General features: G+C 43.3%; 1 protein-coding gene and 1 long non-coding RNA gene across 7 annotated transcripts in view; one reads left to right on the forward strand and one right to left on the reverse strand.

The window, feature by feature from the left end:
- Positions 1-7,020, reverse strand: part of Pcdh19 (protocadherin 19) — a 106,185-nt gene extending 99,165 nt beyond the window's left edge. For 2 of the 6 annotated variants that reach the window (XM_006528559.4, XM_006528558.4), the window contains exon 1: positions 3,094-5,865. In XM_006528559.4, coding sequence (XP_006528622.1) covers positions 3,094-5,240 — 2,147 coding nt within the window. In that variant the 5' untranslated portion in view covers positions 5,241-5,865. Of the gene's footprint in view, positions 1-67; positions 209-3,093 lie in introns of all 6 variants that reach the window. The other 4 variants (NM_001105245.1, XM_006528556.4, NM_001105246.1 and 1 more) reach the window with 4 other exon arrangements.
- On the forward strand, positions 5,756-25,238 carry Gm26851 (predicted gene, 26851). Its single transcript, NR_153117.1, has 4 exons — positions 5,756-5,812; positions 19,502-19,655; positions 21,500-21,686; positions 24,719-25,238. It is a non-coding gene; the product is annotated as a predicted gene, 26851 (long non-coding RNA).

Genomic DNA, 25,238 nt, shown 5'->3' on the forward strand with positions numbered 1-25,238 from the left:
TCCCCCTCCTCTCCTAGAGAAATCTGATAGCCAAACCCATTTGAATGAGGGGAAAATGCCTTTTTACCTCTTTCCCCTTAGGCTCACTTTCTCCTCTGCCTTTTTGTCTTGCTCCTCACTATTGGGAGAAACCGAGATGCAATGCAGACACTTGCTGTTTTGTCCTTTTATAAAACAGCCGAGGAGACAAGTGATGGTTAAACAATTACTGCAAAGGAATTTAAAGGTTAGTGCATTCAGCATCCTTCTCCATTCAGGTGTACCTACAAGCAGCTGTGCTGCAACTGGAACATAAAAAGCTCAATTTAATTAACACTGACACAGACCCAGGAACGTGCACCAAAGACACCAAGCATTAAGAGACTTGTCAAAAGAAATACGTTAAAAGGTAGTCAGATTTTCAATGTCATGTATTACTTTGCACATAATGATTTCAGCTTATTGTCTGAGAATTCAATCTCTGAGTAATAATCAGCAAAACAATAAGGATAATAAAGAATACAGGTTGGACTTTACAAGTGAAAGAATGTGTCTGTATTCTCTCACTTGACAAAGCTAATTGTCAGAATACAAAAAGAGGAGCCCAATACAAGCAGCAATTGCAGATCAACTCACAAGTCTCATAAATGAATGCATTTCAGAACTAGAAAACCCTGCCTAATCACATAGACGCATAGGCTTCTCCTGAACTTTGTGATTCTAAGAAGGCTGAGCAGATGGGGAGTTTGCCTACCTACCCATATCTACCAAGGCAAATTATTGCTCTGTCCCCAGGATCTACCTAGACATAAGCAATCACTTTACCTCACCCTTTTACTCTCTGTCCAGTCTGCCTTGAAATGATGGCAAATTGGTGATACAGAGGCCAAGGGACAGATAAAATTCCCCAAACTTCAGGACTAGGATTACATTTCTTTTCTAATCTGTTTACTGAATCAATGGGAAGTTCTAGTCATTTTGTTTACCCATGATGGGTAAGTTTGGCAATGCCCCATCCAATTATTCAGCAGAGGCATTCAATGCATGGCCCATTCGGTATTGACCAATTATTTAATTAAACTGTACTTCACTAATCGCAAGCCATCACAAGGAAGAGTGCTTTATAAAATACACATTTGGGTGAAGTTGGAGAGCACTGAGATTTGCACTTTTTTTCTCAATTCAAATGTTCTTCCTTGTTTAATGATCTCCTTGGCAAGCTCTCAGAAAGAGTTCTTACTTCTAGTCATATATCACCAAGAAGTGGCAAAGCCTTCAATATCTCTACTTCAAGCTGATTTCTTTTTCATCATGGTAAGGGTCTTATGCATTTACTTTATGCTGAGAAAATGGCTTAAAAAGAGTCCCCTCTGTCATTATCTCCATATAAATAAAAATTTTATTGAGCCTGCATTTTTCTCCTATAAAAATCGCCAGTGGCTGTCACAGGTTTCAAAGGTAAGAGCAATATTAATTTCCATTTCTCCCATCTGAAGTGACTTGGTACTGAAGGAAAGAAAAGTCATGGCCATTTCAGTAGTAACAGGATTAAAGCATTTATGAGGCATTGCAGCTGCTCTTTTATGGCACCTGATTGATATTCATGTGTGGTTAGCATTTGTCTACTAACTTGTGTAATGCAGAGAATAGTAAAAGGGAAACAATAATTGCATGGCTGTTACATATTCAGGGAGCTCTGATTCACAGACGTGTGTATTTCAGATGGTGTCAGATACAAATCGGACCTACAGGAACATATTTTGACTGATTAACATGCAAGCACAGATGGTACGAGATACAGTATGTGTAGGTGTGTTGAAAGTACACACAAGCACACACACACCTTGGCTGGAAATAGCAGCATCATTCATTTTCAGCAAAGTAAAAAAATAAATAAAAATAACTTTTTTCAACTGTTTCGATGAGACACTGCTGGAAAAAAAATATGTGCATTATCCTAAATAGGATTCTAGAAATTCTTAGACTTATTTCTTCAATCAAATCGCAAGGAAGTCTTCAGCAAGAACCTCTAATGTGTTAATCAAGACTTTAAAAATGCTACATTACATGCTATTCAAGTTTCTACTTCTTTTTCCTCTCCTCTTGTTTCCCCACCCCCACGCACATCCTACACACACTTCAGAGAAACTGTAACACAATAGCCCATAGTGACATCCACTGGTAGGGACCAGATCTTAATGCCACAGCACAGTTCCACATTAAAGGAAAGCATAGCCAACTCCAGAAGATTGCTATTTTTACTGAAACATCTGGATGCAAAGTCTTGTTTCTCATTGGGATGTTTGGTCTTCACACACCAACCAAGCCGATATTTGAAAACATACAGATGCCTAATAGAATTTTACTTTGTATAGCCATATGTCTGGGGACTAGATACAAAACAAGCCAAGAATACACTCAAAACCACTAATGACCTGCTTCCCCTGCACAGGGCTCTTTCTCTCTCTCTCTCTCTCTCTCTCTCTCTCTCTCTCTCTCTCTCTCTCTCTCTCTCTCTCTCTCTCTCTCTCTCTCTTCCTCCTCTCCGTTTCTTATCATAAACTCTCAGAGCTCTCTCTCTGTGAACTATAACCCTACAGCAGGACAAGACAGCTGCCAGTACACCATCCCCTTTCAGCTCTCCTCTGCAAAACACTGGGTTCCAGGAAAGCAAGCCCTCCCAACCATGACCCCATAGAACTTTTGCTACAAATAGGAAAATCCGTCTCTCTTGAGCTCTCCTTCCTCTCCCTCCCTCCCTCCCTCCTCTCTCACTCCTTGATTCTCCCTCCTTCCCCCTCATTTTTTTCTACCTTAACTTCATTGGAGACAGCTGTGAAAATTTTAAATGATAATTGCTTTTCTGCTCATCATCATTATGTGACAAAATCCATTCAAACAGTAAATGATTGTCTTCCAGCAAATTGTCAGATCAAAAGAATTGATCAACTTGGACTGTCACAAACTTCTCACCCTCCACAAAGAAGCATTGTGGGTATGCTGCATGCATTTAAATAGGAAACAAAAGCACTGGGGTTTTTAGACCGACCGACACAAATACACATATCTTACTCACTCAAAACACAGAAGAAAAGAAAGAAAACTTGGCTCTACCTGCAATTGTAGGTCCGGATCTCTTTGTTGTCACGCTTGCATTTGATTGCCACGAAGATCATAGTGACAAAGAGAATGCCCGCAATGGAGCCCAGAGCAATAATGAAAATCAGGGATAAGTTCACAGAGCCCATTGACTCTTGGGCATCAAGAGCTGGGGACAGGTATATTAGGACAAGGGCAGAAGCAGAGAGAGATGTCTTGCCATGGTCATGGGCCACCACTATAAGCTCATAGGAAGGCTTGGAGTTCTCATTAAAGGTACGAGTGGTTCTGACTTCTCCATTGACCTGGTCTATTTCGAAGAAACCTCGGTCACCTTCTGTCATGTCATAGGTGACTCGGCCATTTTCGCCCTCATCATAATCGTCTGCCTTAACTACAGTCACCAAATAGCCTATGCCAGAGTTTCGAGGAATGTAGACCTCAGCAGTGCCATTGATCAGAGGTGGGGCAGTGATGACCGGTGTATTGTCATTGACGTCGAGGATAATGACCCTCACAGTGGCATTGCTTTGCAGGGAGGGCAAGCCGCCATCCTTGGCCAGGACCTTGAATTCAAACGCCTTGGTCTGCTCATGGTTAAAGGAACGGAGCGCATAGATGTCACCAGAGTTGGGATTGATTGAGACATAGGTGAAGACTGGCATGTCTCGCACCTGTGATGGCACAATTTGATAGGAGACACTGCCATTAAGACCCATGTCAGGGTCGCGGGCAGACACTGAGAGCAGATAGGCACCAGGAGTGTTGTTCTCCTGTACAATGACTTGGTAGTAAGGCTTGGAGAAGTGTGGGTGGTTGTCATTCTCATCTGTGATACGCACAGTGAACGACTTGGCACTCTGCAGCATAGGCACACCGCTGTCTCGAGCCTGAATAGTGAGATTGTACTGGTCATGCTGCTCTCGGTCCAGCCTCCCATCCACAAGAATAGTGGAGAAGCTCTCATACTCCTGCAGTCGAAAGGGGACATTGCCCAGCAAGCGGCACTGCACACGTCCATTGAGCCCGGAGTCGCGATCAGACACCCGAACCAGGGCAATCACATAGCCCGGGGGGGCGCTCTCGCTCACCTCCACAAGCTCGCTATTGACCGACAGGAGGTTGATAATTGGCGGGTTGTCATTAGTATCAAGTACGCTGACTGTGACTTTGCAGTGTGCAGGGATAGAGTTGGGCCCCAGGTCTTTGGCTTGCACATCCAGTTCGTACACATGGCCCTCTTCATAGTCTAGCGCACCGGTGACGGTGACCAGGCCGCTGTGTGGGTCAATTTGGAAGAGTTCACGCGTACGGTCATTGACATAACCATAGAAGGAATAGACCACTTGGCCATTGGTGCCCTCATCTGGATCGCTGGCATTGAGGCGGATGACGGGTGTATTGGGAGGTGAATTTTCAGGCACGCTCACTGAGTAGGTGGACTCGCCAAACACTGGGTTGTTGTCATTCGAATCGGTCACCTTGATGCTGAGGCCAACTGTGCCCATGTGTGGTGGGTCGCCTCCGTCGAGAGCCGTAATGCGAAAGCTGTAATGTGACTGTGTCTCACGGTCCAGGCTCTTCTCCACCACCAGTTCAGCAAAGCGCGAACCGTCACCCCGCGTCTTTATTTCCAGGCCAAACAGCTCGTTGGGCGTGAGCTCGTAGGTCTGCACACCAAAGCTGCCGGAGTCCGGGTCATATGCACTGTCCAGTGGGATGCGGGTGCCGGGGCTGGCTGCCTCAGAGATCTCCAGCTCTATCTGTGCGGCCGGAAAACTGGGAGCATTGTCGTTCAGGTCTTTGATCTCCACCTTAATCACACAGATCTCCATTGAGCTGGACATGACCTCGAGCGAGATGATACACTTGGGGCTCTGGCGGCACAGCAGGTCTCGGTCAATCTTCTGCTTGGTGACCAAGAGGCCCGAGCTGGGGTTGATGTCCACCAGGTGCGGAGCCGAGTTGGACACCACGCGGAAAGCAGAAGCCTGTCGGGGGTCCAGCGCGAAGCCGGCCTCCCGCGCGTCCTTGGCCACGTTAGCGATCACCGTCCCGGCGCGCTGCTCCTCTTCGACCGAGTATTTAAGGTTAATCAGGGCAGCCGCCTGCGTCCACAGTACAGCCAGCAGCAATAGCACCGGCAGCAGGAGAGACTCCATGGCTGCGCGGGGCTCTGCCTTGCCTCGCCTCTCCACACCCCTCCGAGACCGACGCCGCCGGCGCTCCAGCTTCCCGCCGGCTCGGGCCGCCTGTTGCGCGCGCCCCGTGGCCCCGGAGGCCGCGGGAGGAGTCCCGCCCAGGGCGGCCCGGAGGCGCGCGGGAGGAACCCGCGCAGGCTCCAATGCTGAGATTGCAGTGGTCTCAGCAGAGACTGTCTGGGGGGCCGGGGGCTCCGGGGTGCCCAGGGAGCGCCGCGCAGCCCCGAGCCCCCTCCCTCCAGCCCGGCTACTCAGTTTTCCCCTTTCAAAGTTAGCCAGGCGGGACTGGCCGCAGCAGCGCAGGGCTGCGGTTCGAGCGGCGCTCGCACGCCCCAGAGGGCCACAAGCAGCAGAGTCGGTAGTGGACTCGGGGCGCGGACGTGGAAGGCTGTGGGGGCGCAGCCTCTCAGGCACTGCCGGACCCGCCGCAGCGCACCGGCACTGGGGCAGGCGAGCGCGCAGTCTGTGCACCTGGCATGCGCAAGGACCTCCCCCCAGCGCGCCCAGCTCACTGCGGAGGGAGCTCCCGCCTGGTACGCACCCTCCGGGATCCGGGGGGGGGGGGCCCTCTGGCCTCTTCAAGGCCTGTTAGAGGGAAAGGGGGGATCGCAGGCAGAAGTCTGAGTTCCTGGCAAGATCCGTGGGCTCCCAGGGATTTGGCAGAGCTGGAGGGCTGTCCCGGGGCGGGCAGAGGAAGGGGGAGGGGAGAGATGCGAGAGCACTCTCCCGGGCGCTGAGGTTGGTGTCCGAGGGCGTGGGGTGGGGGGTGCGTCTGCCCAGGATCCGAGGTGGGCGCAGGGTTCCTCCCACAGAGCAGTTGCGGGTCTGCGGGCGTTTATATCTCGGAAATCAAAGTTGCCAACGCAGCCCAGGCCTCCGCCTTAAGTTTCTAAAAACGGGAAGATGGCAATTTGTCCAAGAAAATCAAAGTCCTGCTCTTTCCAATTGCCCCGGGGAAGGGGGAGGGGACACGGGGAATGGGAAGGTGAAGAAAGGAAGCTACTACAGTACCGGCCAGAAGAGGCGGGGCTGCAGTCGCGGGTACCCGGGGCTTCTTTGCCTTCCTGGGTTTGGGCTGGGGTGTAGCTTCAAGGACCGCAGCAGCCGCCGCTGCCGCCGCCGCTGCCGCCGCTGCCGCTGCCGCCGCCGCCGCCGCCGCCGCCGCCAAAGAAAGCCCTCCTTAGTTCAGCCGCATGTTGTTGGGGTCCGCCTGGGCAGCTGCCAGGGTCGAGGGCTTCTGTCGGCTCCAAAGTTTACTTGCGGGAGCTTCTGGATCCCATCCTCCAGGAGAAGCGCTATCAGCCCTGCTTAGGGCTTCCTCCCTCCCCGGCGCTCGCGCGCAGGGGAGGTCTGTTCGTGGATGTTCGAAAGAGAGGAAGAGTGAATGTGTGGATGGGAAGTGCGAATGTGGAGTATGAGAGAGAGGGGGAGAGCAGGAAGGAATGGGTTTGGGGCGAGAGGTTCGGGTCTCAGATGAATCGGCTCAGCTGGAAAGCCAGGGAGGACACTGCGCCGCAGCCCGCGAGGGGCTAGGGAAGTGAATGCCAGTGCCCTCTGGGCAAGCCGGGCATGGTGAGCGGTAGCTGGTGCTGCCGTCTGCACCCGCTCGCCCGTCTCCCCTCTCAGCCAGCCGCTGCCGCTACTGCTGCTGTTGCTGCTCCTCCTCCCGATGCCGCAAACTACTGGCCACAGAGTCTGGAGAGAGCCGGAGAGAGCCCGAGCTGCCGAGCCCGGCTACGCCAGGCACTAGCCAATCAGCGCGCAGCCCAGCGGCTCCGGTCTTGGGGCGGGACCAAGGCGCGAGGCGGGGAGGGGGGGTGGGGAGGAGAGAGGCCGGGGGAGGCGGGGCCAAGCGGAAACTTACACACTGGCCCAACTGAGTAGAGTACCCTGAACTGCAGAGCCCCTGCAGGAGTGGGGGTAAGGGGAGGGTGGGTACCTGACTGGCCTGGGACAAGCAAAGTAGGAAAGGAGAAGTGGGCCAGATTTGAGGTGTGCTGCCACTGAAGCTCAGTCAGCCTCGGAACAGAGCCCTTTTTGCATCTCTTGTCTGCAGAGATTACAGAAAAAGATGAGGGTTTGATTTTTCTTTTCTTGCTGTTTATCTCTCTCAGGTATCTTCATATTTTAAATGCAATATTCTCTCTCTCTTTATCTCTCCTTTGTCTCACTCTTCAGCATTTCTGTATCTGTTTTCTCTTATTCTCTGGTAGTGGAAGGAAGAGGAGTAAGCGCCCCTGCTATGGTCATTCATCAAGCTCTTGGCCAGTGCATCTTCACTTTTGCCAAGACCAAGGCCGCCACCCACCCAAACCATTATCCTTATCCTTCCTCATTGGGAAGATGATACACTCCTGGGAACACCCCAGCTCGAGCGCGCCCGCGCGCGCGTGCACACACACAGAGAAAGAGAGAGAGGAAGAGAGAGAGAGAGAGAGAGAGAGAGAGAGAGAGAGAGAGAGAGAGAGAGAGAGAGAGAAGCAGCAGCTGCTGCTGCAGGGCTGCTGGTCCACTCTGGCTCACTCAGGTCTCTAGTTAATCAAAAGGGATCGGTGGCTTAAGGACTTAGCCTCTAAGGGTTCTGGCTACATTTTCTCACCCCTCACCCAACCCTATCGGACAATTTAGCTTCCTATAAATAAACTATGTTTGAGAAAAGCCAGCGGAGCAGAGCGGACGCCACCGCGCCGCGCCGCGCCGCGTCTAGAGAGCCCAGACCCGGACAGAAGCTTCGGAGTGGGCGCGCCGAGGTCCCTAGCCGCCGTGAGCCCACTATGGTGTGGTGGGCGCTCAGTGTTCCCCGGGGCCGGTTCTGTCTGGAGGGTAGGGGGGCTTCCACTTCTCCTTGGGTGGCGGTGGCAGCTGTAGCCTTTGCCAATGCTGGAAAGCCAGAGGCCGGCGTGGCCAGGGTTGACATCAAGCTTACTCTGCCTTTTGGACCAAAGGCACCCTAGAAACAGAGGTGGACTCTTCCCCGCCCAGATCTAAGGCTCTTAGGCTCTTAATTAAGATCTCAAGCGGAAAGAATCAAATGCGCCCTCGATGAACATTTTTTCCAGTTTTTTTTCTTTTAAATTACAGATTGAGGATGGGAAATAGCTTCTGAATTCACAGTTCTTGGATAGAGCAAACCTCCTTTCTGAGTTATTAGTGTCTGTTATTTGGGAGTCTTGGTTGAAGAAACTCATAATTAGCCCAGCGGCTTTGACCTGAACCCGTAGTCTCAAAATGAGACTCGTTTTTGCCCTTCAAAAAAATTAAATACGAAAATGAAAAACGCATTTGAACACATAATGGGGTTTTTTCCCCCAAAACTGCCATCTTCTTACAAAGAGCGACCCAGATGCTTAAAATAATATATCATCCAAAGGAGCTAGGTTAGCAGCCTTTACCTTGGTGGTGGGAGTGCCAAGAGAGCCTACACACACACACACACACACACACACACACACACACACACACACAAAGGAATTATTTTGCTAGTGAGGTTGAGACTGGACCGTCTGAAAGTGTAGCCAAGGCCAAGGAGAAAGTGCCTGGTCCGCCTGGCTCAAGGGGTTTATTTCACATTAAAATGCAATTCAGCCCAGAACATCAGGGAGAAAAAACATGGCATCTGCAGTGAGAATCATTTTATTTTGATCACTTAGAGCTGTGGGTAGACTGCTGAAAGGGTGGCTTCAGAGAGTCGGTCCTGTGGCCCGCCCAGTTTTGTTTTTGTTTTCAGGTTTTTTTTTTTTCTCAGACACCCTTAGAGAAATGGGCAAGTAGTGAAAGAGCTGAACATGGCAGGCAGCGCGGGCGCACCTCACGGGGGCGGGGGGGCTGCTAAAGGAAGGCTGCCATTTGATTTATCATAGTTATTTACCTTTGATGTCAGCGAGGGGGGGTGGTGAAGCGCGGCTTGGTCTAATTAAAAAGGTCTAAAAAGGCATTTGAAATGGCTTTGCTATCTAATCACGGGATGTGAGTTCCGTGTTTGGCAGCTTTCTAAAATATGGCTGGGACTATTTAAACACAACAATTAGCAGCATGCTAAAATGTTTGCATGCTATGCTTAGAAGCTCTTAGCTGTAAACTTTAAGGCGATCTGTTCCCCTTTAAGTTAAAAAAGGATGATGCCGCTTCCTTGTGGCGAAGGCTGTCAGGAACCCGCTGATCAATAAAAGTAAACTGGCGCCTCCACGGCTTGATTGAGCGGGAGCAAAGAGTCTGAGAAGTAGTCTCGGCCATTACCAATCCCCCAGGTAATGAGAAATGGAAGAATTACTCAGGTAAAATGATTAACATTGCCGTGGCATTTGAAAAGATGCACACAACAAGCTAAGAAGACTGCGGACCTCTCTTACCTTAGGGAGTGCTAATAGAATGTCTATATTCTGCTGTCTTTTTAAAGATAAATAGGAGAATTCAATTCATGTAGAATGGCATTACCTTTGTAATTGCAATCGCATTGTAAAGACATGTTCTGCCTTTGCAAAGACAACCCGCTTCCCTAACGCAATGGCACCATTTCCCAGGCTTCTTGCTCACTGCTCACATTCCAGGCACCCCTCTTATTCCAAGCAGAGCACCAAAGTATTTTCAGTTACCAAACTGCTTTTACAGAAGGCCAAATGCTGAGAGAGGCAGGGGGCCATATGTATCTGCTTCCATTCTTTCCCATCGCCTCCCCCACCCCCAAGCTCACAGTGACAGTTACAACCCCCTGCACACACAATAGTTCTTCCATCCCCCAGTCTATGTCTATAGATAATCCTAACACCCTTTCCTTTCTGACTTCTTTTATTCCCTAATATGTGCCAGAGATTATTGCATTCCAACAATACTACTAACTAAATGAAGGGCCCCAAACCACTTTCATTATCGGGAATTTATTAGCTAGCTGACTAAAAGCGTCTGCATGTAGATAATAAAAAACAAAAAGAAAGTTCTGTTCGTTTTAGCTTCCGTTTACTTCAATCCTGAGGGGAGCCCCGCCTCCTCGGCCTCTTTAGAGACACAAGAGGGCCATCTAGTGACCATCTTTAGTATTTTTCCACCTAACAGGAAACAGGAGGCTCTGGGTACTAGCTGTACAGCCTGCTGCAGCTTTCTAGGCCAAGTCAGTTCCTTAGGCAACAAAGGCCAGAATCAAAATTGTTTTTAAAAATGTGATTTTTTTTGTCCTTTGATTTTTATGCACGCCACTAAAATAGTCCAGAATGTCAATTGAAAAAAATGGGGAAATTCTTGCCTTTAAATCAAGCTGATACACGAGTCTAATCTTTGCAGCACCAAGACTCAGAAGGGAAGGTTTGACTCAGATAAGTTTAAATTTATGGTAGGGACTAAGATACCAGGGTATGAGGGACTGTAGACTTAGAAACATGTAAGGGAGGTTTCTGAGATATGTTTACAAAGTTACTTGTTTCAGCCCACCCCCCTTCCAAAAGAATAACATTCAAGCCACTCCAGTTTTCCTTGGTCTCCACCTCCCTACCTATTTATTCTTTTCATCTCTGACCTTGCTGCAGAAAACCAGATTCTTCTAGCTTGAGTTTTGCTGCATCTCATGAGCATCCCATTCACCAAAAATTTGACCAGTGGCCTGGCAATATTCTCTTAGAAAGAAAGGCTTGATTTAAAAGCTAGCCAGAGTCAATCTCACTTTTCTTGACTACATATCTTCTCTCCTGGCTTGAGATGCAATGTTTAGAATACACAGAATAAAAGAAGGAAAGGGGAGGGGTTAGCAGACAGAGGCAGGAAAGTGTCCTTATTAAAATCATCATCTCATTTCAGCTTTACGGTAACTATGGGAGGTAAAAAGTCTTTGCAGATGTGGAAGCACAGTTGCAGAGCAGCTCAATGATTTGCCAAGATGACCTCATTACACAAAACTCAACCACTTTCCTTGTGAAATCAACAAGTGCTGGCTGTGTGCCCAGCATTGTGTTAGGGAGTACGGAGTTTTCTAAAGATGGACCTTGTCCCTGTGAAGATTAAACTTCAGTTCACTAATTGATTAACAGCATGTAGTTTCTATACACTATAAATATTCCTTGAGAAAGAACTAAAGTGGGGTTTATTATGTTGACAGTTTGCTGAAATTCGAATCCCTTCTACCCCAAATGATCCCATTTGGAGTGACTTCCCCTCCTCCACCCTCACTGACCCAGGCAGTTGAGGTAAAAGCAACAAGAGGAACAGCCAGGGATGTGGGCCTGTGGAGCAGGAATGAGGTGTGGTTTCCACTATGATACCTGTTTCTGACTCTTTTGGAACACCAGGAAAACTAAAGATGAGAGGCGGGGGCAAGGAAAGATGTTGAGGTCAGCTTTACTTTTTCCTTTCTCTTCCTGCCAAGCCCCACCCACCCTTGCCTTGTTACAGAGGGAAACAGTGACAGTGGGAGTTGCAGGACATCGGACATCAACAAAATACAGAAAATATTCTCAAGTGCTAAAATTGCTCACTGTGGTCCCAATGTTTGCCTTTTCCAAGAAATACAGAAAAGGTCATGGACGGTGGAGACGAAAAAGGCTATTAATCACTCCAAGTCTTCCAATTTTGACAAGGCCAACATCCCTGAAGAAGTTAATCCAACCCTGACCCCAAACCTTATGCCATCTCTCTTTAGGAATTCTGTTTCCCACATGACCAAACCCCTGCTGCTGCCAGACTCATAACTGTCCCTAAATAAACACACATCATGAGGACCATTTAATTAGCAAAGGCTAAATCAGCAGATACATTTCAATAAATGACACTGTTCTCTAACACCTTCTGCACTGCCCTGCAGTGATCACCTGTGAAGTTTTGACAGCGCCATTTGGGCTCTCAGCATTACAGCCTCTGTCTTTTCATGTGAATTCTCTCCAAGTGGATCCCAAATGCCAGTTTCCTAGGTGCAACCTCATGCCAAATGTTATTCTCACCACCACCACCACATTCGAAAACAAACTGCTTTCCCTTCAAAGGCACTATGATCAATTCCTGCCTGGATTTCTCACTGTTGCCACTCTCATCCCTAAGAAGGAGGATAAGAGTGACATTCCACAGCTTTCCAGAAGAAAGGCTTTTGGCACCTTGAAAATGGGGGGGTCCCCAAATTAGAGAGCTTCACAAAAACAATTGAAAAGGGGACACCCATGTTTACAAGGAGAGATTAAAACTAGGATGCTTTCTTTGAAGACAAACACATTTTTATTTTTATTTTTATTTTTATTTATCATTTTTCATTATCACTACTACCAAGCCATAATGCCACAACCTAGAGAATCCCAGGGACTTGGTACTTATGTAACTCTCTTAGATTAGAGCTTCTTGTGGGAACAGAGCTTTGGATTCTCAACCTAGAGTTCTCTACCTTTCAGCCAATTCTGCTTCTTCTAAGGTGGTTCAAGTAAAGCAGGAACTGGAGCAGAAATTCTACACAAAGGAATAGTTTCAGGTGCTGAAAGATGCCTAGTCAAAACATCAGCTCTACAAAATGTGCCCGGATGATTAGCTTTCCAAATGTAGATAGATAGATAGATAGATAGATAGATAGATAGATAGATAGATAGATAGACAGACAGAGATAGATAGATAGATAGATAGATACATACATACATACATACATACATACATACATACACACACACACACACACATACATACATACATATAGGTAGATATAGATATTTGAAAAAACATATATACACATATGTTCATTCTTATAGTTAGTTTTAAAAAATGCTAACATGACTGGAGAAAGCAAATCTTTTAAAGACGAGATATGGTGCAGGAGCCCAAAGAGTATGTGGATCATATACCATAGCACATGGTTACATTGCATTCAAATGAGTGAGAAGAGCAAAACAATTTAGAAGAAAAATAAGAAAGTCAAACTGATGAGCCAACATCCTGAGCTTCTTTACATATCTTGGGCAAAAGATGATCTCAGCAAGGCACTAAGGGTATTGTATGCTTTTTGATTCTAGATAGCTGGGTTGCCACTAGATTTTCTCAGGACTGTTCCAAAGCTTCTCCTAGACCTCACAAGTGGCTTTATGTAGTTCCTTAGGACTTCCAGCTGCTCCATTAACTGATTTTTTTCCACTAAACTAGGAAACTTAGTAGTTTACTAATGTCAATGTAAGAAGGAAAGGAAGGGGAAAAAAACTCATAAACATGAAGAACTGTCAGTTTGACAGCTGCAGTTACATTACCCAGGCTAGCAATGTAAGTACCAAAGGCATGTCACGTATGCCACTAACAGAACCATGTGCAGTATCTGTTCAGGTTGACAAGCCCTGGGGCAGTGGTAAGTAAACTGAAAGAGGGAGATCCCAGAAGGAGGCAGAGGGAGCACCATAAAGGGGACAAACAGAACAGAAGTGACAGAAAAATCATTGCAGCGATAGGGAAGTTATGCACCTTTTTGTCGAGTTCTCAAGAAAACAATACGTTGCCATCTGGGAAAGCGTTCCATTTTAGGTCCAAGCGTTTGCATACTGGTGGGCTTTGGGGAAAGGCATATTAATTTGTATCTGTTTCCTGCAGCTGGATCCAGAAACAGGCACAGAGGGGTCAAAGACCTTCCTTCTAAAAGCTGGGAGTTAGGAGGAGAAGGCAGAATGTCTTGTAACACAGAAGACAGCAGCTGTGCTGAGCTTGGCTGGTCTCTTTCAGCAAAGACCACGAAATGTAGCGACTTGAGTACCAAACAATATCTACTCAGAGATGGCAACCTAGGCAGCAGTGATCATATTAAGTCTTGTGCAAAATGATGGGTTGGTAAGAGAACTAATGATCATAGAGGGGAGTGGGCTCAGCTTGAGGCCTGTGTAACTCTCTAAGTTCTCTGCCCTGGGAAACTGTGGAATGGAACATCAGAAATCCTTGCTGTCTGGGCTGTGCAGTTTCATTTGGGGAACAGGCAATCAGTTCTGGAAGGCTGGCCGAATAGAGTGGACAGAATGATAGCTCAAAATGAGATCCATCAATGACTTCTTTGCAGCCCTAGCCAAACAATCAAAAGCAAATAGTCAGCTTCAAAAATCAATGTTTCGTGAGATGATGAGCCAACCAGTGGAGTTCTCGTGAGGTGGGATGGAAAGGAGAACTAAGAGGGAAAACAGAAACATTTTTTTCATACTACCCACCAAAGCCAGCAGCTGCAGTTCCTTGAAACAGCAGATTTGGTTCCTAGCAAAATCAGACCTGCAGCCTCCTAGCAGAACAAAACAAAGGAGCAGGGGGCAAGACATTTTTGAAAACGGGAAGGCGTTTTGGCAACAATCACAGGAGGGCTGGTAAGCCATTGTGCTCTAGGGATCTATCTGCTGAGCTCCAGAACACCCTCTTCTCTCTCCACCCCCATCTAGCTCTCAGATTGCAAACACAGGGTCAAGAGCTGGGTCACTTGTGAAGAAACAGTAAAGTGGAAAAGACGGACTCAGCCAGAAGTTGAGGAGAAGAGCCCGGATCCAATTTGTTCCACTCATGAAGGATGTGGTATAAGAGACAGGAAAGCCCTTCTTTTTCTGCCATGGCAAGATAATAAGAGTGGGCTTAAATAAGTTAATGGGAAATGCACTTAAAAATTAAAACTGGTGTGCAACTTCTTTTTTTTTTTTTTTCATTTTTTTTTAATTAGGTATTTAGCTCATTTACATTTCCAATGCTATACCAAAAGTCCCCCTTACCCACCCACCCCCACTCCCCTACCCACCCACTCCCCCCCTTTGGCCCTGGCGTTCCCCTGTACCAGGGCACACAAAGTCTGCGTGTCCAATGGGCCTCTCTTTCCAGTGATGGCCGACTAGGCCATCTTTTGATACATATGCAGCTAGAGTCAAGAGCTCAGGGGTACTGGTTAGTTCATAATGTTGTTCCACCTATAGGGTTGAAGATCCCTTTAGCTCCTTGGGTACTTTCTCTAGCTCCTCCATTGGGAGCCCTGTGATCCATCCAATAGCTGACTGTGAGCATCCACTTCTGTGTTTGCTAGGCCCCAGCATAGTCTCACAAGAGACAGCTACATCTGGGTCCTTTCAGTAAAATCTTGCTAGTGTATGCAATGGTGTCAGCATTTGGAAGCTGATTATGGGGTGGATCCCTGGATATGGCAGTCTCTACATGGTCCATCCTTTCATCTCAGCTCCATACTTTGTTTCTGTAACTCCTTCCATGGGTGTTTTGTTCCCACTTCTAAGGAGGGGCATAGTGTCCACACTTCAGTCTTCATTTTTCTTGAGTTTCATGTGTTTAGGAAATTGTATCTTATATCGTGGGTATCCTAGGTTTTGGGCTAGTATCCACTTATCAGTGAGTACATATTGTGTGAGTTCCTTTGTGATTGTGTTACCTCACTCAGGATGATGCTCTCCAGGTCCATCCATTTGGCTAGGAATTTCATAAATTCATTCTTTTTAATAGCTGAGTAGTACTCCATTGTGTAGATGTACCACATTTTCTGTATCCATTCCTCTGTTGAGGGGCATCTGGGTTCTTTCCAGTTTCTGGCTATTATAAATAAGGCTGCTATGAACATAGTGGAGCATGTGTCCTTCTTACCAGTTGGGGCTTCTTCTGGATATATGCCCAGGAGAGGTATTGCTGGATCCTCCGGTAGTACTATGTCCAATTTTCTGAGGAACCGCCAGACTGATTTCCAGAGTGGTTGTACAAGCCTGCAATCCCACCAACAATGGAGGAGTGTTCCTCTTTCTCCACATCCTCGCCAGCATCTGCTGTGCAACTTCTAATCAGCCTAGAATCCACTACTGTGCAGGACCATAGATAAGATAGTGACTGCATCTTTAAGGACCTGAATAATTTCATAGCTATTAATAATTTTGTTAGTCATGCAATAAAAGCAAACACTAGCAAGGTAATCAAATCGCATGCTCCATCATAGAGATCAGGGCAATCTTCTGGAAAAAAAAATAAAAATAGTTTTCCTTCAGCACAGTATATATGAATAAGAGATCTTCTGTCGACTTTTCGTCTTGATAGAATAGAAATTATTTCTTTAAACATTATATAGATATGTAGACTTATATATAACTGAGAAGTTGTTTGTTTGTTTTAAATGAAAAAGCATACTTAATCTGATAATCTGAAATTACCAGTGTAAGAACCCAGGACTGGGGTCTCAAGACTCAAAGGAATTCATAATGCCAAATTTAACATCTTCATCTACAAGAGCTCCATGTATAGTCTAGGCTGTCCTTCAAAGTGCCATTGTTCTGCCTTATGTCCCCATGCACTGGGATCACATATGTCACTATGCCTCTTTCAAATCTTTCTTTGTTCATTTTAGGCAACACACATGCAACTTTATAACTCAAGACTCTAAATATTACTTAGTGAACCATCAACCTGCTCCTATATGGAATTAGATTTTCCTAGCTAAGGAGAGTAAAATAAAGACACTTCATTTAGTTTTCTTTTCCCAGAGAAATAACTAGCTATCAGCATCCAGGACAGCAAGGTTCATGAACAGCTTTGGAACTTGGAGATCAACAAAATCTGATCCTCTCATGAGACATAGTGCTCCTCTTAAAGTTTAACCAAAGATTTCCCACCAGAGGCAATTCCTCCTTGTCAGGAAGCCTTTGAAAACTCTTGCAGGTTTCCTGTTAGGTGATGTTTGATCTCTGGTGGACACGAGATTATTGTAAAGCCACTTTTTATAAACAAAAAATTATTCTATAAATGCAAAATCATTTTGTTCAGCTTGGATAAGTAATTCTTGATTTTTGCAAGTTCCCATGGAGTAGTATAAGATAGACAGTAGATATGGAATGATAATTCAGTCTCTGAAAAAGGTTTCTTTGTTACGGTGATGGTTATAATGGTGACTACCTATTTCTTTCCTCTTCCGTCAAATGTTCACTCCAATTCTGATACACTAAAGGGTTTTTGCATTTTGATATTTGTGTATGTGATGTTGAGTCCTGATCAACTGCAATTATTTACAAATTGAAATTCACTTATCACCATTTTAAGCAAGGTTCATCTGAAAACATTCATTGATCTACCTACACCGAATACCATGAACTGATATATTAGTTGGAGACATGGGTCCTGCTTTTCACATGCTTCAAGTCTGCCTTTCAACATTAAAAAAAAGAAGAACTACGTCCACAATGATATATTTACCCAAGCAGCAATGTTCAGCATTGATACACAGGGGCGGTTAGTAACAGAGAAGCTGTGGGAATGGCTTTCCAATGAGTTAAAGGTTGCTTAGAGAGGCATGTGAGCTACAATAAGCCATGTGGTGAAGAGACAATGAAGAATATAATTTGTCTCAAGCTTGTATTCTACTAACATTATTGAAGTGTTATTAATGTACAGTTATTAAATATACAAGCTCTGTGACTACAAATATCAGGATTCATGTGTCGGTTTCTACCCTCTCTCTGACTGAGTGGCATTAGAAAATTTAATACAGTATCTATTTCATAAAATTGTAGGAATTACATGAGATGGTGCTTATAAATGATTCCTATAAAGTATTTTGCATGCTTAGCATAAAGCAAAAAGTTATTGAACTTTACCTGTTTTATTCATAGAATACCATGATGTATTATAACAGATACAAATTTCAAAATATTAGGTTACTAGTAAAGAAGAGGAAGCCCCTGCCCTCTTGGAAGGAGGTTTATACAACAGATAATGAAAGTTGAGCTTGTAAGAGCAGGTGCAGGGTATTATACACACTTGATTGCTATGATGAAGAATTAGAAATTTATTCTGGAAGCTAGTGGTGTCATCAAAGACTTTTGTGCTGTGGAATAACTAAGTTATCATTTTTGTGATTTGTGGTTAGTGTCAAAGTATTAAGGTTGGCTTCTTCAACCTCTGCCTGCTTTGCTTACAAATTAGGTCAGCCTACCAATTTTATTACAAGTCAAATTCCAGCACACTATACACCAATCCAGCATAACTTATATATGGGCTACTGGGATTCAATAGCAATACTGACATCCAGATATTCTTTTTTTTAATTAGGTATTTTCCTTGTTTACATTTTCAATGCTATCCCAAAGGTCCCCCATACCCACCCCCCCCAATCCCCTACCCACGCACTCCCCCTTTTTGGTCCTGGCGTTCCCCTGTACTGGGGCATATAAAGTTTGCAAGTCCAATGGGCCTCTCTTTGCAGTGATGGCCGACTAGGCCATCTTTTGATACATATGCAGCTAAAGACAAGAGCTCCCGGGTACTGGTTAGTTCATATTGTTGTTCCACCTATAGGGTTGCAGTTCCCTTTTAGCATCCAGATATTCTAAGGCTCTGCTTTTTAAGCTGATTTCTGATCATAAATGGAGTTCTGTACCTGAATGTCAGAGGCATGAAATATTTAACAACAGTTCAAGAATTTGAACTCATAACAACCTAAAATTAATTGAAAATAAAATATGTAGTAAATTTGAGGTGTTTCAGGAAGCACATGCCTCAGGCTGTAACATGTGATTTTTTTTCTGTAGCTTTGGCATCTAATACACATCATGTACACTTTATACATATGCTACCAATGCAATGGACTACCAAAGAATGCTTCCTGAAACACAGAAGCTCACATCTAGGACCACTGTGTTTATGAACTGTAATTAGATTTACAATACATAACACATTTTTCTGCATTTTAAAAACATAATGATTTATTTAAAAGAGACTTTTAAATATTTACCTACCATAATTCCTTAGCATTTATAAAAGTAGTATCTTTGAATTGGATTGTATTAGTATGATAGCATATTCAATTTTGAGACAAGACCTCACAGTGTAACAATCTTCACCTAGCCTTCAACTAGCTACTTAGTCTGGGTTGACGTCAAACTGTAGTAATTATCCTACCTCAGCTTCCCAAGTACTGGGATTACTGGCACGTGCTAGCATGCTTGACTAGAAGGCTTAATTTTAAGAATTGTTATAGGAGTCCTGACTTGAATGCCATAAAATTATTAAACTAATTTTGGTTTATGATCAGAGCTGAATTTTCAACAATTTTTGAAATTTCCCTAAATACATTTCTGCTATTGTGTACTATGTATTTAAGTGTAATGACATTCTCAGCATAGATGATTATAAAATAAAAATATCAGTGAATCCCGAAAAATAGTAAAGAAGCATAAATGAAATGCTATAAATGCATAAATATACAGCCTTCAGTAACAAATATGTAGTCAAGATTTAATTCTTTTTATTTATTTGTTTGTTCTTTGCTTTTATGTTTTGAGACAGGAACTCATGAAGCCCAGCCTGGCCTTTAACAGTTTAATCAACAGTTTAATCAAGGATGGATTTGAATTGACCTTCATGCTTTCACCAAGATTTCATTCTTTACGTTAAAATAAACAAGCACATCCACAAACTTTTCATCTCTAAGAAATGGTAAAATTATCTATCAATTGTTTTTAAATAGATAGTTTTGTTATTTACTATTAGTAACTGATTATCATGCCTATATTAAACCTATACAACCAATGTCATGTAGAAATTTCTTGGATAAAATTTGCAAACTTTATACGCCCCAGTACAGGGGAATGGCAGGGCCAAGAAGCAGGAGTGGGTGGGTAGGGGAGCAGGACGGGGGAGGGGGTATAGGGAACTTTTGGGATAGCATTTGAAATGTATATAAAGAAAATATCTAATAAAAAAATAAATATTTTAAAAAAGGGATCAGGAGCTGAAAAAAATTAAGAATCCCAGATATAAGGTGCAGGGAGCAAATACCAACAATGGCAGTGGGACATCTAAGGCATTGTTTCCAAGAAATTTAAGTCTCAATGTTTCATGGAGGTAGAGAGCAGGGTACGTCAACAGAAGAATGACTCATAGAAATTTGGTAGGAATTGGAGGTTATACTATGATCTACTATAAAATTCACACTAAGGTAAGAGCCTTAGCAGTTTATACATCACATTTAAATGAGCTAATATATCGGGTAGTTCATAATTTTGTACTGTAGACTAGGTCTTCAATCATCCTGCCTTAGATATGGGTTTGATGATTGACTGCCTGGGCCTAGAGGTGAGTCACATTAGTAGACTTAGCAGAAATTGGCCGGGACAGGCAAATCTGGAAGTGAAAAAAGGACGCAGAAGACTTGGGAGGATTGCCCTGGCATTTTGTTTATAGCAAACCTTCCTTGAAGTAAAGTGTTCATTGAGTTGACATCTGGAGGTCATTTTGAATGAGGGAGATTTTTATGGTACTAAGAGCTGGAGAACCAAGATTTTATAATATGTAAAATGTGTCAGAAAATTTCCTTCAGGGATCATTCATTTATTTGGCAGTGAGTGTTCATTGACTTCTTACTGTGTGCTAACCACTGTGGGAAAAAATGACCAAAGCAACTAGGATTTCTGTTATAATGACCATTCAGAACAGTAAAGGAAAGACAGAAACAACAGACAAACCTACAGAAATTTCAAGTTCTAATAAGTACATGAAAGCCACAGACTAGACACAAATAATGATAATGGTGGTGGTGGTGGTTGTGGTGGTGGTGATGATGATGATGGAGAGGGGAAGAAGGTAGGGGATAAGGGAGAGGGAAAAGATACCTGTCAGCTACTGTCCTGATTGCTTCTTACACTTCATTCCTCAGGATAATACTCTGAAAAGCATATTGATATGTAAATTAGACAGGTAAAGAAATTGAGATGTAGAAGGTCCAAGTAACTTGTTTTGAGGAGCATAGCTTAATGCTAACCAAAGCCAGAGAAATGATATGTGGTTCTAGAGCAGGCTTTCTTATCTGTTACACCAAGAATGAGGTTGTGGAAATGAATTATAGGGCACATGATCAGGAAAGGCCTCTCTGAGAAGATAACATTTAATAATGGATCTACAGACCGTCTAAGGCTGGCTGCATGGATAAGCATTTATAAATGCCAAGAGATGACCTATCAAACAAACTTCATTTTCTTCAGAATGTTTGCTGGAGATTAGACTAGGAAGGTTTTAGAGAAAAAAAATGAGAATACTTAGAGGGTTATACAAAATAAGGGAAAAAATCATGAGACATAGATTAGTATAAGGCCTAGTGGTAACAAAGAGAAATGAGTAACTCTGGGAACTACAACAGTATATCTATAAAAACCATATATCACAAGGATTTACATAGTATTGGGAACTGAGGGTCCTGCCTTGAATAGAATTCTTCTGTGGACTTCCACAATTTCTACCTGTGTCAGATTTTATGACTCCATCAGATATATGTTTTGTTCCAGGCCTGCCTTATCTCACTTTAAGGCTTACCTTGGCATAATGAAAATTAAATATATGTCTAAAAGAAACCAAACGACCAACACTGACAATCAGTCTTCCATGTGAACGCAAACAATGCTTGATTGAAGAATGGATCTAGAAAATGATAACATCTTGGTGCTACACACACATTTGTTTTACTGTTGACAGGTGAGCCAACTCCAAAATTCAGAAGATCACTCCTTTCTACAATTCTGCCATTGTTTGAATATATATGTCCCTCAAAATTTACATGTCAGAAGAATTAGCTGGGTCTTTGGAAAGTGATTTAATTGACAAGAACAAAAGTATCACAAATGTGAACAGCAAATTTATAGAAAAATGAATCTTTTAAAAATTAACTTTGCCTACCCATCCTTTCAGCTATATGGTTTGACAACCTTTGTCTCCACTGAAAGAAAAGTAGCATAGTATTATCTATGAAGCAGAAAGTAACCTTCAACAGATAGTGAACCTATCACACCTTGGTCTTGAACTTCCCAGTGGACAGACTGAGAGATATATTTCTATTTCTAATATTTCTAAATTGCCCTGGGCCAGATATTTTGTCATACTAGGACAACTTGCTTAAAATAAATTTCCTTTCCATCTTGCTCCAGGAGTCAGTTATCTATAATTGGGAATCATGATTTTCCTGATCCTGAAGACCATAGCAGACTAAACAACGAAATACATTTTTTTATCTTCTACCATAACTGGTAACTAAATTCTTCTATGAAGAAAGACTATAGTTGCCCTAAACCAGTTGCTAGGAGAGTAGACAACACACATGAACGTATGTAGCAAGGCCATCAGCACAGGAAAATGACAGGAAGATGAAAGCCAACTTCATCTATACAACCTAGGTTTTACAAAGTTCACTGACTATGGGTTCTGGAAATAATTATCACAGAGTTTCTTAATCTCCTTTGATTTCTACATGTTTTCAGACAAGAAGTTAACAATAAGAGATGAACTGTCACTGAGACACTAGACTATCCATTTCCTAGCATTGGTCAGACCTAGGTTACTAATGCACAGTTTTATTAATCACAGTAGAGCTTTATAACTGGTAAAGAGTACAAAAAAGCCTGCTTAAGGACTCATTACTGCCAACTTGTACATTGTATTCAGTACCTGAGAAACCAAACCCCATTCTGTAATACAGTATCCCTCCCACAAATCAGCAAGCTTTTAAATAAAAAGATTTTTTGTTCAGATGAGAGACTAAACCTAGCATTCTGTCTGTGGATGACTGGCTCTGGGGAGAAAAATGAGGACAGTCCCTATTGCCATGTCCCCAGCCCTAGCTCAGCTCTATTTCTAGTAGAGACTATGGGCTAAGCCTTAGAGCAGCTCAGCCTTTACAAATGCCTGGGATCGTTGGAGCAGTGTGAAATCACATTATCTGTCTAAGTCAATTATACTTGGGGCTATACCTGAGCCTCCATCAAGCTTATACCCCCAGTTGTTGACTAGCTCCACCAGGAGGGGTGTTCTAGACAGTCATTCTGTAGCTGGAATCTGCACTAAGAAGGTCTCAGAATGCTTTTTTGTCACTAAAAGGACCAAAAGTGGAGTTGACCTGCTCCTTTGTGATCTTCTTCTTCAAAAAGGTTTCCCCCACTGGAAAACTGAAAGAATAATCTTAAAGTAATTATTTGGAGGTGGGGACTTTTAGATGAACTTAGGTCATGAAAATAGAGCCTTAGTGATAAAGTTAGTGCCCTTATGAGAGGTTTGATCTCATTCTCTCCTGAGACTTAACAAGAAGCTAGCCCCATGCTAACTAAGAACATGACACCTTCAGGCCATGAAATATTCCAGAGCCTTACAGATACCTCACAGCCATGTCCAATCTTCAGTCCTTGGCCATCTATGCATGTGCATCTCTAGATAACTATGAACGTAGCCCAATATAATACCATAAGCTTTAAAAAAAAGACACGAACACTTAAAAATAAACAGGAATTTTACAAATAGTTTAGTAATTCTATTTCATGGTTCTCAAATGATAATGTCATGTCACAATTTTAAAAATTTGAACCTACCTGTTAATATTTTCTAGGCTCCAAAACTGAGAGAAATAAATCTCCATTGTTTAAGACACTTATTTCAAACAAAGACACTAATGATCACTAATCTTCATGAATGTCTAGACCTCTCTCCTATCAAAATACTTTAGACTCCCACAACAGAATATTTGTTCTTCTAGAAGCCACCAATTTTAATAAAGTGGATCATTATAAGCCACTCATAGCTGAATAACATTTTTAATGATTTCGAGTTTGTTTAATCAAAGAACACTATTATTCATTTAATAGTGTTAGTTAAGTATAGTTTTAGATAATACTTTTAGCCCCTGAACTGTGCTTCAAAAATACTAAACCACCAAGGTAGGAGAACTTGACTCATTATAACAATATAATATGATGATTCAACACTTAGGACTGAAATGAAACTTTAAAGATTGATAATATACATTGAGGTAGAGATATCTTGTTTAAGTGACAAGCAACACTACCTTAGGTAAGCTACTTAATATTTCTGTCTCCATTCCTTCTTCTCTAAAGTAATAATAATATCTACTTCATAAAGGTATTGTAGAATTAAATTAGGCTATACATAGAAAACATTTGACATATTGCCAGACAAAAATCAATTGAAATTTTGGATATTGTCTTCTATTAGACTGCCTTAATTACTTTTTCTATTGATATGAAGTGACACCATGATCAAGGCAACTTGTAGAAGACAGAATTTAATGGGATGTACAGTTTTAGTTGGTGAGTCCATGAAACATCATGGCAGGGAACATGACTACAGGCAGGCAAATATGTCACTGGAGAAGTAGCTGAGAGCTTACATTTTATACATAAGTACATAACACACACACACACACACACACACACACATATATATATATATATATATATAGAGAGAGAGAGAGAGAGAGAGAGAGAGAGAAAGAGAGAGAGAGAGAGAAATAGGAGGAAGAGGAAGAGGGAAAACTAGAAGCTTTTTGAGACCTCAAAGACCATCCCTATTGACATAACTCCTCCAATAAGACCACATCTCCTAATCCTTCTGAAACAGTTCCAAGTATTCATATATATGAATTTATGCGAGCCATTTTCATTCAAACCACAACATAGCCAAATATATTTATTACACTTCAGAGATCTTTTTTTGTTTCCTTTTAGCTTTTTGGAGACAGTGAAACTGGCGTGGAATTCACTATGTAGTAGAGGATAATCTTCAATTCCTGATCTCCTTGCCTCCACTTCCTGAGTGTTGTGGATTAGAAGTTGCTTGTGCTGTTTTGAGGCAGTGTCTATCCATGTAACCCAGAGGCAGAGTGGGTCTCAAATGCATGATTCTCCTGCTTCAACTTCCCAAGGAGCTGTGATTCTAGACATGTGCCACTATTCCTAGCAGGTATATGGTTGTAAGATTATCAGTGGCATTTTTAAACATCAAAACTACTTCATGGAATTGTTACAGAAAATTTACAACTGTAGTAATTCAGAACAACAGACCTTGTATGATATATATTTGCAAAGTTCCTATTTCCAGTTAAGATCAAATCTGAAGGTTTTGGGTGGACATAATCACAAGAGGGTCACCGTTCAACCCACCACACTGAGAATGTCTATAATCTTTCTCTGCTTCAGTTTCATTATTAGTAAATAAATTGTGACCTCAACATATTATGGTATATCC

This window comes from Mus musculus, chromosome X (assembly GCF_000001635.26).
Source record: "Mus musculus strain C57BL/6J chromosome X, GRCm38.p6 C57BL/6J".
Taxonomy (NCBI): domain Eukaryota; kingdom Metazoa; phylum Chordata; class Mammalia; order Rodentia; family Muridae; genus Mus; species Mus musculus.